This window comes from Mirounga leonina, unplaced genomic scaffold (assembly GCF_011800145.1).
Source record: "Mirounga leonina isolate KUSES-001 unplaced genomic scaffold, KU_Mleo_1.0 Mir_171, whole genome shotgun sequence".
Taxonomy (NCBI): Eukaryota; Metazoa; Chordata; class Mammalia; order Carnivora; family Phocidae; genus Mirounga; species Mirounga leonina.
The window spans coordinates 23,822,032-23,834,897 of NW_023270436.1; the positions used below are offsets into that span (position 1 = coordinate 23,822,032).

Sequence of the window (12,866 nt, forward strand, 5' to 3'; positions counted from 1 at the left end):
CTATGCACAACAGTATTTACCAATTGGTGATGGTATTCTAGGACGAAGGTAGTCTGCTGAGGCTGCTCGTGTCTGAAACACCTGTGACAAGGGAGGAGAGGGTGCTCTTTGGCCCAGTAAAGATGTTGTAGGCTCCAAACTCCCCATAAGGCCACTGAGAAGATTGGAAGAAGCAGGTCTCTGAACTGGCGGACCCAGAAGTTCCTAAGGGCAGAAAGAGTCATCCTTGTGAACAAACCTACTTCTTCCTCCTAGTCAGAGGCTGTGAATTATGGATTAACTTTTGGAAGCCAACGATGAATGTCCCTCATGCTCCACTGAAGGACTTTGGCACATGTTCATGCAACACATTTCTGTCATTGTTCACCTAGCAACATCTGCTTTAAGTTAGTGCTACAAATATAGGTTAGATACTTTCAATTTCTATAGAAATTGCAAACCTGTAAGCTGGAAATCAAGGGCTTACTTTGTCATCTTCAGCCACCTCCCCACCCCACAATGAGATTAACAGCAACACAGAACTATGTCAGATAGTAACACTGTATTCTCGATTGCCAGGCCACATGGATCATTCTCTAAGGCCCAAAGCTGGGCCAGTACACAAAACTGGTTCAAAGGACTAGTGTTCAGGACTCCGAGGCCTTGGTATAAGATGGTGAAGTACCTGCAGGATGTTCTTAGGGACAGGCTGGCCTGGAATCTCAGCAGGGGACATCAAATGGCTTTCAAGGTTTCGCTAAAAAAGTCAAAGGAAAACTGGTTTTAACCTTCTTACACACTTAACTTACAGGTTCATTGGGGACCACAAGAAAGCATTAAAAACTCCCCAGGGAGTTAGCACTTAAGCAGAATGATATCCAAGGCACAGAAAACTAACTTAGATCCACTTGTTCATCACACAGGTCCCAAAGATCTGGAAAGGGAAAGAATCTTCACATGTATATGCAAAGTCCACTCAGAGACTCTCAGATGGTCTTTTCCTCCCTGTGGCAACCCTAGTGCATGTCACCGTTTCTAACACTGTGACCAAAAGAAGGGAGAAAGAAAATGGTGAAATACAGGAGCACTTCTTAAGAAGCCACAAGTAGGAAATTGTGATAATTTACAGATTTTCATTTTCAAGGCTACCTTTGCTACCCATTATCTTTGAAACAAGATTTATAGACCACAGATAGTAGTTAAAAACCTAGTAAACAACATGAAAGTTTCGCCAGAATTGTTATATTTCAGAGTTTCACGTTTCAGGAAATTTTATTATTTTTAACCAAGCTGTTCCAAAATGGCTCTCACATATGGGGCAAAATTCAGATCCCCCACTCTTTGTTCTCTTAATGCAGCAGCAGCTATCCAAATGACATCACCTCTTGCACTTCAGGACATCCTTGTGCCTGTTTAGCTTTGCCGGAAATGCTTTCTCTGTTACAGTTTCCCCTCTACTAGGTGAAGCTGCAGAGGTCCACAGCAATGTCCTCAGGCATGACAAAGAACCCAAAGATAACCCAGTGTTTTATTGTTGGTTTTAGAATTGGGACTTTTTTAAGTAGGCTCTACACCGAGCGTGGAGCCCAACTCAGGGCTTGAACTCAAGACTCTGAGATCAAGACCTGAGCTGAAATCAAGAGTCGGATGATCAACCAACTGAGCCATCCAGGCGCCCCTAACTGCAGATGCTTTTAATAAGAGATCTCCTCAAGAGTCATTTAAATTCCATCTAACACAAATGGGCTACTTTACACTACATGGCTAACTATATTTGGATGCTAGAGCCTCTACAATTCAGTTTGAAATGGAGGTTAGATTGAACCAGTATGTCCTATTTTGGTGACAAAACAACAGGATTGAACCTACAAGATGGAGGCAGATTAGAAGTAGTATACATGACACATATAGCCATAGTAATTGAAGACTTGATTTTAGAATAGACCATGACTTAACGACAACATGCAAATTAAGCGATATTTTGGGATAATATCTGGTGTGCTTATTACATTACTTTCCTTGTTGCTTTTCTAGGTTAGGTTTGTGTTAACTTTCTGTGTAGCAACTTGAATTATATCCTCCATCCCTTTACACAGGTGTTTGAGGCTCACTCCCTTGGCCAGATAGATTTCAGAGCACTGAAACCTCAACATCAAACCAGTTACCCTCTCAACGCAGGGTCAACTGTATCAGTATCAAACCCTAGCATCGATCTGAAACAAAATGTTCAAAACATCAAGTAAACTACTGAATCCCCCTGCTCCCACTTCTTTACTCATTCACACTAAAAGAAGCTACTTCCAGGATTTGACCCAAGCTACTTATAAGCACCTAATCACCAAGACCCAGATGAACGAGAAAAAAGGATCGTTTGCGATCTTTTAATCTGGTCCTCATTTGAAAAGATCTGTATCTAATAATTCATTGTATGGAAATAACTCTTAAGTAATTCATTACGACAGCGGTTTAAGAGAAACATTCCCCTATAACTGGCATGGTGCGGTCAGATGCAAAGACGTAAGTCCACCCGAGGTGCCTCCTTTCAGAGGTAGAGTCAGTCCTGGCAGTAAGGCCAGGAATAATGGCACCTCTGCTGGAATCTATTGCCAACTGCTGGTCAGATAAAAAACACCGGTTTCCTTCCCTTGGTACGAGGCACAATGAATCATGACCAACTAATGATATCATGACCAACTTGTAGCTCCCAGAAAAGATGATGACAGAAGAAAACAAGAGGCAAAATTCAATTCAATAAATTTGCTGTAAGTTAGCAACAAGAAGAAACCTCTGTTTATGTTTTTATTATTCAGGTTTGCCCGGCATCCTCTATCACCTTTATCATCAAGGGATAGCAATACTGACACATAGGCCATGGCTGGGAGCCACCGCTAATGTGTTATGAGAAAGACCAGTATGTGCTATGCACCTGCATTTACTGACATGCAGTCACCGCATGCATAACCCAAATTTGTGCCCCAAAATGTTTTTACAAGTCACAGCTTTTTCTATTTAGTAAATTGACAGAATGCAACGGTCTTGAAAAATCCATCTTAGATATTTTATAAATGATACGTACAACTGCCAACTGCCTAATCAAGAAAGTAGGTAATTCCAGGTATATAGGGGTGATTAAAACATGTGAAAAGAAAGACTTTACTATAAAAACATGGTGAGTTATTTTGGCTTAAGTAGCTGAACAAACTGAAAACTTTCTCTGGAGCGCATCCAAAAAAAGGTATTTTTACACTTTTTTTTTTTAAGCAATGACTTAAAGTTATATCCAAATCTTTCAAATCGTTACACTGTCACCCATAAAACATATAGATTAACCACACGCCTGCTTTTTCTAGTAACAAATAGCACAGTGATAAAGAACACACAAAAGCATCAAGGATCAAATGACTATTAAAGAACTTCCAACTTACTCAGAATACCGTTTTTTAAGTCCATTTATTATAGTGGGAAGTAGAATAGAAAGTGAAAAGGAGAAAAGGCTGGGGTTTGTGCCAAATACTTACGCTGACTTTGGGCTGAGAAGGCAAAGTCCCACTTGCCTTCATGGTGCTCACTAGTTTGTTGAATGCGGTCATATCTCCATCTTTCTTGAGCTGTCGATTGCTTGTTACAGCACTCAGGGTCTCCTCTAAGTGTTCTGCCATGAAGGGAGTCGAATTCTTCACCTGCTGGTCCACCTTCAAGCCCTTGAGCCCCGCTTCTACCTCTTCCACTGACAGCACAACTCCTGAATGCGCTGAAAGATTGAGAAAATCCAGATCAAGCCAAGCAAGGGAATATGTGGTAGGAATACTCTTCGGCTACCATGATGGTGAAAATAATTTCACAGTTGAACTGAGGTTGTCAGAAAAGGCCGATACCAAAAACAGACAAACTGAAGACTCTTAAAATCATGGTTGCTCAGTGGAAACAAGGCCATAATTATGTACTTAGGAAGAGAGGGCATAAAATAAACCTAAAATGTTTAGATGCTAGAAGCTGGGGGACCACAACCATGGGATGTTATGCTTTAAGACTTAATAAGATCCTAATGTGCATCCTGCAGGAGGACCTCTCATAATGAGTCTTTTGGAGACTTGTTACCAGGGACAAGAATCCCAGATAGCCTAACATCAGCAAGACTACTACCTGCACTATGGTTATTTTATTACTAAGGTTTATGTTGAGGGCGCATAACCTAAGCAAGAACGTGGCAGACTGGGGCAAAGGTGTGAGAAGCTGCCAAGTTATGTCCAGGAGGACTACAGCATTAACTGGAGTATAATGATCAGGCTCCAGGTAAGGAGAAGGACTTGGAGGAAAAGCCCATGACCCATTAACTACTAGATTCTCAAGGAGGTGGTACTGTTTGATAAAAATTTTGAAATACATTAAATAAAACCCACTCTCTATTTGACTTTTGATGAAACAGCAGTATGTTAGAACCAACTGCCTTAAGACTGAGATCCACACTTTTTCAAATGCCTAAAGCAGACTCTTAATGAACACTTACAGCTTTCCTTAAGCTTTTCTTTATTTGCAGAAAGACTGGAAAGGAGAGGTTTTAAATCCACTTTGGCTTTCTGTAGCATTTCTAAAATATCCACTTTATTTTCAGCATGGTCTTCCAGTGGGATAGGAGCAAAATAATTCCCCGAGTTCTGCCCAGGAGAGAGGATTGCTTGTTCCAGACCTAATATTGCAAGTAAATATATTCATTAATTAACTGGTCCCAATAAAGCACAGAAATAGATCTTCAACAGTATTAAAAGGGCACAAATTGAAGGTTTTTTGTTTTTTTTAGTATCCAGAGACCTTTTAACCCTAACGGACCCTAACAAAGACAGAACGAACCATGTCAGAGAAGGCTCAAAACCACCTTCAAAGTCAGAATCTGAAGCCATTTTACCTGCTAGTCTCTCCAGTTCTTCATGTGGTGTTGACCCAAGACTGCTGGATCGGCTTCCTGATCGGCTGGGGTTAGAGAACCACCTACTGAACCGACTGGCAGAGACTGACCCTTCTCCCAAAACATCTTCTATCATCTAAAGGGAAAGACAAAAGGAGCTAAGATAATGGTTTCTAGGTGAAAAGAATAACAAGGTTCAAATTTTTAAAAAAGGTCACTTACTTTGAAACTTCCTTTGATGCTGCTGACCTGAAGGTAAATACCCTCAGAATTTACGATTTTCAACATCTTTAATTTTTCTTCCCCTCCAGGGTCATTTCTGAGTAACCCAAAGGTGGGTGTTACTGACCATGTACTTTCTTAGCAAATAATGAAAAACCTCCGTGTCACAGAATATGTTTTGGTTTTCTATCCTTTGCCTCATTAGAAAATCCATGAACTATTTAATGTTAATGTTCTCAGAGGACATAGTTTCAAAATCAAAATCAGCACCACAGTAAAGCATTCCAATGCCAAGCTGATGAGTGGCCTTCAACTAAATATCAAGTATGGAGAGATGATGAAAGAAAGCCCTTGCTTCAAACTTCAACTTTCTCAAGGTTGTGATGAACATCATAAAATTCAATGGTGACAATTTCAGAAGCTAAGAAGTGGAGTTCATAGAGATCATACTTCCAGTCCAAGTTTAGAAGTGTCAGAATGTGAAAGATGATCTTTTAACTGATCTCTAATATCTGTTTGAACTTAATAGGGAGTTTGCAGGTGTTTGTTTTCTTTTAAATCCAACCTCAATAGTTTTCAGTTTAGTAAGAATAATTAATGTGCTACGATCAGAAACAATTTCTCAACACTATTTCATAATAGTAATTTTCATTATCATTCCTTAAAAACCAGATTGACGCATTAAAAAGAATATTTCAATTCTATTCTGTCATAAATCCAGTTAAATACCCAAACTGATCTTTATGCAGTGTTCTTATCAATATGTAGAAAAGACAAGGTAAAGCAAATGTCAATCCAAAAAATGAGGCACACCTTGAAAGGCATAAACTTTCATTTCTATACCAATGATAAAGAGAAAACAGATTTTCCCCCAAACTGGTACATGGATGGCAAAGTAGTGACAGTTTTATCTACAGACTAGAACCTACAATTTCCAGTCAAAATTCAGCAACAACAGGTTAGATTTATTATTTTATTCTCATCTGGAAGAATTTTCTCATAATGTACCCAAACTAAGCCACAAATATTTGCTTCTCTTGAACACAAGAATGAGAGATTTTAATTCATGACACTAATTTATTACTTGTGGTACTCCTATTCAGTTTCAATCACTCACTTGTAGACTTGCAGGCTTTCAAGTGTACTAATTTTGCCAAATTTAAAATATAAGAAGTTTTATCAGTAAACGCTTCACTGTGAAAAATTGGGAATTGTATCTAAAATATAACCACCTTAGGGATAAATAGGAATTATTTTAAAACTAAAAGCCATAGTCATTAAAAAGGTTTTAAAGTTGAAAAGAATGTGAAATTGTACAAATAGCCAAAAATCTCTTTGCATTTTAATCCTTTTATTTCCTCTGATCATAGTGTATCTGAAAAAAGAAAGAAGATACACAAGAGGAACATGAAAAAGTAAAGGACATGAATATAAAGTATATGGACATTTTCTAAAGATGGGACAGTAAGACAATCATTTCCATATTTTGATCAGTGACCAACTTTGTTTCTGTTAGAGCTGTTTTATTATAGCTACAACATAAAAAGTAGAAACAAAATTTCACTTATACACATTTAGTGGAAATGCCAATTTCAAGAAACTAAAGCATTTTAAGCCCGAAAGGAATCCTAAGATGATTTATCTAGTCAGTCATTTTTACCACACAGCAAGCAAGGACGATCTAACAGCAGTGAGATTTCCTGAACCTTGGTACAGGAAATGGAGAGGTGGGCCCGCTGCTCTGATTTCTCGGTCAAGACATCCTCTGCTACGTTCTTGTTAGCCATCAGCTGGTCAAGATGAGGAGGCTATGAACTGTAATCTGGTATGTTTAAACTGTTCCTTCTGCATTTTTAATAACATTTTAAGGTAACTTAGGACTGTTAGTCTGGTCCTTCAAACAAGGTCATTTAGACAAGTCATATCTTAAGATTCATAGTATTCTGACTGTCAAAAATATACTGTAAAATATTTTCTCTGACAATTACTAGGTTTTACTGATCAATGCTCTTCTAGTACTTTCCACTTTTATGGAAATTTCTTTAGTTCTGTATTTGTTTCACTCCAGTTTGATTTTGGGGATCTGTAACAAATGTACTTAAAGATACACATTTTCGGGGCGCCTGGGTGGCTCAGTCGTTAAGCGTCTGCCTTCGGCTCAGGTCATGATCCCAGGGTCCTGGGATCGAGCCCCGCATCGGGTTCCCTGCTCCGCAGGAAGCCTGCTTCTCCCTCTCCCACTCCCCCTGCTTGTGTTCCCTCTCTTGTTGTGTCTCTGTCAAATAAATAAATAAAATCTTAAGAAAAAAAAAAATACACATTTTCTTCTGAGTACACTTTTGATTATGCCACCAAGGTTTTTCTATGTCATGGTCCTTGTTTCATCCACTCTAAATAGTTTATGATTTCCACCCTGATTTCTTTTTCTTCATTCAACATACGTAAGCACCTGTTATGTCAGGTGTTGTAATAAGACTTGTGTCATATCCCAAATAAACTTATTTTTAATTATTAAACTGAAATTACTTGCATATGTGATCCAAACTGTCGGTTTGAGTAGGTTATGACTTTCAACTTCTAATGTATTGCAATGCTAGCAGATAGAGCCATAATTCTGTTTTTATCTATTAATACCTAAAACTGGTGGAGCTTACTGAGTACCATGTACTATTTCAAGCACTTTATATAACATGTCAGTCGATACTCAAATCCTATATAGTTCTTATTTTTCCTAAATGGTCATTTATTGAGCATAAAATTAGAATTACATGGCACAATCTGGGCATTTGTTTTTAATGGATCCCAGTTTTGCTTTTAAGTGAACCTACTATAGAATATACACCTTAATGAGCAGGACCTTCATGAAAAACATGGAGACCTCCTAGCCTAGCACCATCTACTGCTCAGCATTAGCCAAATTTTGGTTGAGGGTGAGGGCCAAAAAATAAAATACTGTGAAGTTGTTATACCTCCTTTTATGCTTTAAAGGCAGTATAGTTACGGGGAATTAAAAAAAAGACCCTTAACTGAAACTGCCATGAATCAAAATTCAGTGCCTACCACTCGCTGGATGTGTGACTTTGGGCAAGTTATTTAAGCCTCTGTGCCTGTTTCCTCATCTGTAAAATGGAAATAGTAATCTAATTTAAAAGGGTTTGTGAGCATTAAATAAGTTATTGTATGTAAAGCCTAAAACAATCAGCACTCTAATGAATGTTACCTATTATTAAAAGTTTAGTTTTGAATTCTTCTGTGTAAGCACACGGGTTAAGTTTCACAGGTGCTCACTTTTGGAGCCAAGAATAGGCCTACACATTTTGACCTTTGGCTATGAAACTTTTTATGGTAAGATTTCTGCCTAAGAGTGAAGGGGGGAAAGAAAAGGCAACTAATGTCCCCCTCAAAAGCTTAGAATTTTCCACCAAGGAAATTAAGCTCCTGTCTGCTCACGGTGAGCCAAAGGACTGTTACTGACCAGCTGACTATAACTGAGGTATCTGACTAGGAGACTTACAGTTAAAACTGCTGCTAGAACTTACGGAACAGAACCAACCACACAGTTGCCAGATGATTTAGAGCCACGCTCCACAAGCTCCTGAAGGGCGCTCTAGACAAGTGTGCTCTTGGACCACGTGCAGAGAAGTTCAGAGAGTCAAAGCAAATGCTTAGACACTTTTAGAGCAATTTGGCACTGCTATGACTTTGTACTTTATACTAAACCATTGGTCCGCATGGACTGGAAATAGAACTTGGCCCCTCATCACAGAGAATTTCACAAGTGCTGCCCTAGAACTCACCTGCGCGACCCTGTACCTATGCAATGTCTACTCACTTATTCGGGGGGCCATCTTTTGGGGACCGAGGCTGCAAATGACAAAGAAGACAAGCCAATGCTGTCTTTCTGTCATGCCCAGTTCTCTCTGCTCACACAATAACCAAACAAGGAGACACTGTGGTTAAGCAAGAGTCACTTAAATTCCATGAACCACCAATTTTAAAGGACTGGTCAAATGTATTTGCTGTATTTGGTGGTGTAAATGGGACATCTAGAACGCACAGATGCTTTTGGGCAAATGTGGGTTTTGTTTTTGTTTTGAGAGAGGGGGAGAGGGGAGAGGGAGAGGGAGAGAGGGAGGTGGGAAGGGAGAGAGGGAGGGAGGGAGGGAGGGAGGGGGGTGGGAAGGGAGAGAGGTGGGAGAGGAGCAGGGGGGGGGGAGAGAATCTTAAGCAGGCTCCATGCCCAGTGTGGAGCCCGATGTGGGGCTCAATCTCACTACCTTGAAATCATGACCTGAGCCAAAATCAAGAGTCAGACGCTTAATCAACTGAGCCACCCAGATGCCCCAAATGTTTTTTAAAATTCTGTTTCATCATGGGCCACCTGGGTGGCTCAGTCGGTTAAGTGTCTGCCTTCAGCTCAGGTCACGATCCCAGGGTCCTGGGACTGAGCCCTGTATTGGGCTCCCTGCTCAGTGAAAAGTCCGCTTCTCCCTTTCTCTCTCCCTCTGCCCCACCCCTGCTTGTGCTCACTCTCGATCTCTCAAATAAATAAAACCTTAAAAAAATTGTTTCCTCATGATTCTATGCACTGTTTCAATAACCACAACAATCTCGTCAGGGTTCTATCTTTTCTCCAACTTGTTGAGGCTATAGTCATCCCTAAAGGACGAAAGGGCATAGGAGCAAGGGCAGGTAGCAAGTGAAGATTTGGGATGTCTTACTGCTTCTATTTTGAAAGTCGAGAAAGACTGGACCTCAATAGTTTAACAGTAACACTGATAGTATTTCAAGGTGCTTTTCACTAAAGGTTTTCAGAACCATCACACCACAAAGTTACCACCTAAGTCAACCTTATGCAAGGAATACACATCAGCATGATGCTAATCACCAGTTATAAAAATCCACCTCCACAGCAAATCTTTATAACAAACACTTAACTATTTAAAAATAAAAGCAGACAATGTTCTTAACATCTGAAGAATTCTTAGTCCAACGTACCAGCCTAGAAAAAGAGGTAACCGGTACAGAATTCTCACTTGGTCATTTCCACGAGGCCTCTAAAACCAAAGCCACGAAAACTCAAATAATATTAAGGAATAAAAGCCCCAAGCCCCCAAACACATCGAGCAAAACAATACTTTAAAAAGAGTATCTTAAATCCTCAGGACAAATTTAACCATACAGTTGCTCCATCTCGTTTGTAAGTGTGCGGCTACACTCACCGAAGCCAAGCCTGGCACCTTATCAAGGTTAAAGAACTCATTAAAGTCAAATTCTCCCGGGGACTGCTCAGGCAAGACGGCGTCCCTTGGCACTTCCTGATCAGCAGCGGGTTCTTGTGCCAGGATGACCTCCACCTCATCCTCCTCGGCCACTCCTCCATTGCATTCGACTGTGCCTGAAAACAAAATCAGGACAAAAAATGGTCTGATCAGCTGAACCGCTCTAGACTTATTCTGTGGCCCCAGCCATCTTCACACATGCAAAAGGACCACAGATAACTGTAAGGGCAGACCTCGTGGGCCAATGCAGCATTTACAACAGTAAAACCGCTCCTTTCCTATGGGAGCTAGGGGAGAAAAAAGCCTTAATAACCAAGCCAGAACACCAACCCAGTGCAGGAAGGATGGCGGTCCCTCTGCCACCCATTCTTCAAGTTTTCTGTAATGCAGCACATTCTTTTTCTAGTGGGTTTTTTTTTTTTTTTTTAAAGATAGTTTTTGCAAGTCTCCTACTGCTTAAAAATGGAACCAAATTAATTTGGCCCTGCCTTCATCCATGTATCTGCACCACCACTTTAAGCCAGGGTTTGGCAATCTAAGGTATTCATGTGAAACCAAGCAGGAGGGCAATTTTCACGTGCCTACAGGTTGGTGGTAGCTCATCCTTCAAGGCGAAGCTCAAATGTTACCTCTTCTGGGAAGCCTGATCTGCCTACCCATTTTTACCATGCCCAGAAAAATTAATCACTGCCTTCTCTATAACCCTTGTGTTGTCTTTCAGAGTACTTATCACACTGTATTATAATACTTGTCTAGTGAGACTGAGCCCTCTGAAGACAGGTAATCTGCTCTACTCAGTTTTGTCGTACTCAGTGGTGCCTGGTAAATTTAAAACTAAGTATTGTTCAGCTATTGTTAGGATGTGAAGGTAAGGTCTAAGTGAAGCTACCAACTGTTAACATTTAAAGAATCTAATACCTTCGTTTTAGTTGGAATACGGGCAAAAGGCAAAATCCTTAGGATAAATTTTTTTTTTCTTTTAAATAAGTGCACTGAGAGATACTAGACATTCAACTTTTTGAACAGGACTCCCAAAGCTCCACCCTGCAAAAGCACCTATGTAAGAGCTGCCTGTAGTTTCAAGGTCTGTAGCAGACATAAGTCCTCCTGAGGGGGGAAAAAAGGCCATCTCCTGGACCCATCCCTTCTTAAAAGTCCCCAATAGTTACTTCAGTCTCGTTATTAATCAGACCAAGAGACTCTAAACACTATCAGCTGCTTTCATTCCAGTAATGGAATGCTAGATAGCAAAGCAGGGGACTATAACTGAAGGGTTAAGTGGCTTGCTGACCCAAGGTCTCAATACCAGCCAAGTGGCAGAAACTTCAACCCTAAGACGGCCACCAATACTGTTCCACACCAAGCCCTATCGAGGCAGCACTGCTCCTCCATAAGGGTGGCTGCCATCTGACTACCGAGTCCTCTGAGGGCCTAAGGCAACCAGTAAGACGAGGTTTATGAGCCACAGACGAGGCAGTCAGCAGTCTCTCCAGTGGGTTGGCACATGCTTACTGCCAACAGAAGCAACACTGTTCCTTACAGACTGACATTTGAACTAAGATGACTGCTTTGGTGGACGTATTTGCCCTCACTTTACAAAGAAAGGGAGCCCTAGAAAAATGAACAACTCAATAGCCTAATCAATGCCAAGTCTGTATCCTTGTCCACTAGAGCAGTGCTTCTCCCTGACATTTTACCCAGCAGAACCTGCCTGGCCCCCTCAGGACTGACCAGTGACATTCTGCTGCAGTTTTGGGTCCCAACTTAAGGATGAAAGGTGGAAACGAGAGTGTGTACCTGGCTCATACATTTACAAAAGAAGCTTTAATACTTCTCCTATCCCTTTTATTTTGTATCAGGAACATCTCTTAACAGATAAATAGCTTTTGCAGGCAGCAGGAGTGTCCCATATGCAATTTTGTGCCACTGTCAAGCTCTCTGGGAAGCAGATGGGGTCTGTCAACAGAGTGGGTATGAGTGGGTAGGGATGTGCATGGCAGACAGACACAACTGGCAATTTATTATGACAGATTCAAAAGGCAGAGACCTAGGAAAGAGAACTAGGGGGAAGTTTCATCATTCAGAAGGACCGTATACCTTCATTAGAGAAGATGCAAATAAAAAAAATTTTTTTTTTTTTTTTTTTGAGAGAGAGAGCATGTGAGCTATGCGAGGAGGGGCAGAGGGAGAATCTTAAGCAGGCTCCATGCCCCAGCATGGAGCCCAAAACAGAGCTTGATCTCACAACCCTGAGACTGTGACCTAAGCCGAAATCAAGAGTTGGACGCTTAACTGACTGAGCCACCCAGGCACTCCTAAAATGTTCTTTTCTATCAGTGGAGGGTTTTAGCCATTTCTAACTTCTACATTTTTTTTCTGGTTACAGGTGTAATGCATATTCAAATTGTTTCAATTATTACCATTTATACATCACCTAGCACTGGGCCCTGTGTAGAGTGAGTGCTCATTATACATCGGTC

General features: G+C 40.7%; 1 protein-coding gene across 8 annotated transcripts in view; it reads right to left on the minus strand.

The window, feature by feature from the left end:
- Positions 1–12,866, minus strand: part of EIF4ENIF1 (eukaryotic translation initiation factor 4E nuclear import factor 1) — a 46,253-nt gene that overhangs the window by 9,697 nt on the left and 23,690 nt on the right. For 5 of the 8 annotated variants that reach the window (XM_035017420.1, XM_035017421.1, XM_035017415.1 and 2 more), the window contains exons 7-12: positions 10,327–10,502; positions 4,883–5,018; positions 4,487–4,666; positions 3,498–3,730; positions 665–736; positions 21–204 (exon numbers count right to left, since the gene is read on the minus strand). In XM_035017420.1, coding sequence (XP_034873311.1) covers positions 21–204; positions 665–736; positions 3,498–3,730; positions 4,487–4,666; positions 4,883–5,018; positions 10,327–10,502 — 981 coding nt within the window. The remainder of the gene's footprint in view (positions 1–20; positions 205–664; positions 737–3,497; positions 3,731–4,486; positions 4,667–4,882; positions 5,019–10,326; positions 10,503–12,866) is intronic. The other 3 variants (XM_035017419.1, XM_035017418.1, XM_035017422.1) reach the window with 2 other exon arrangements.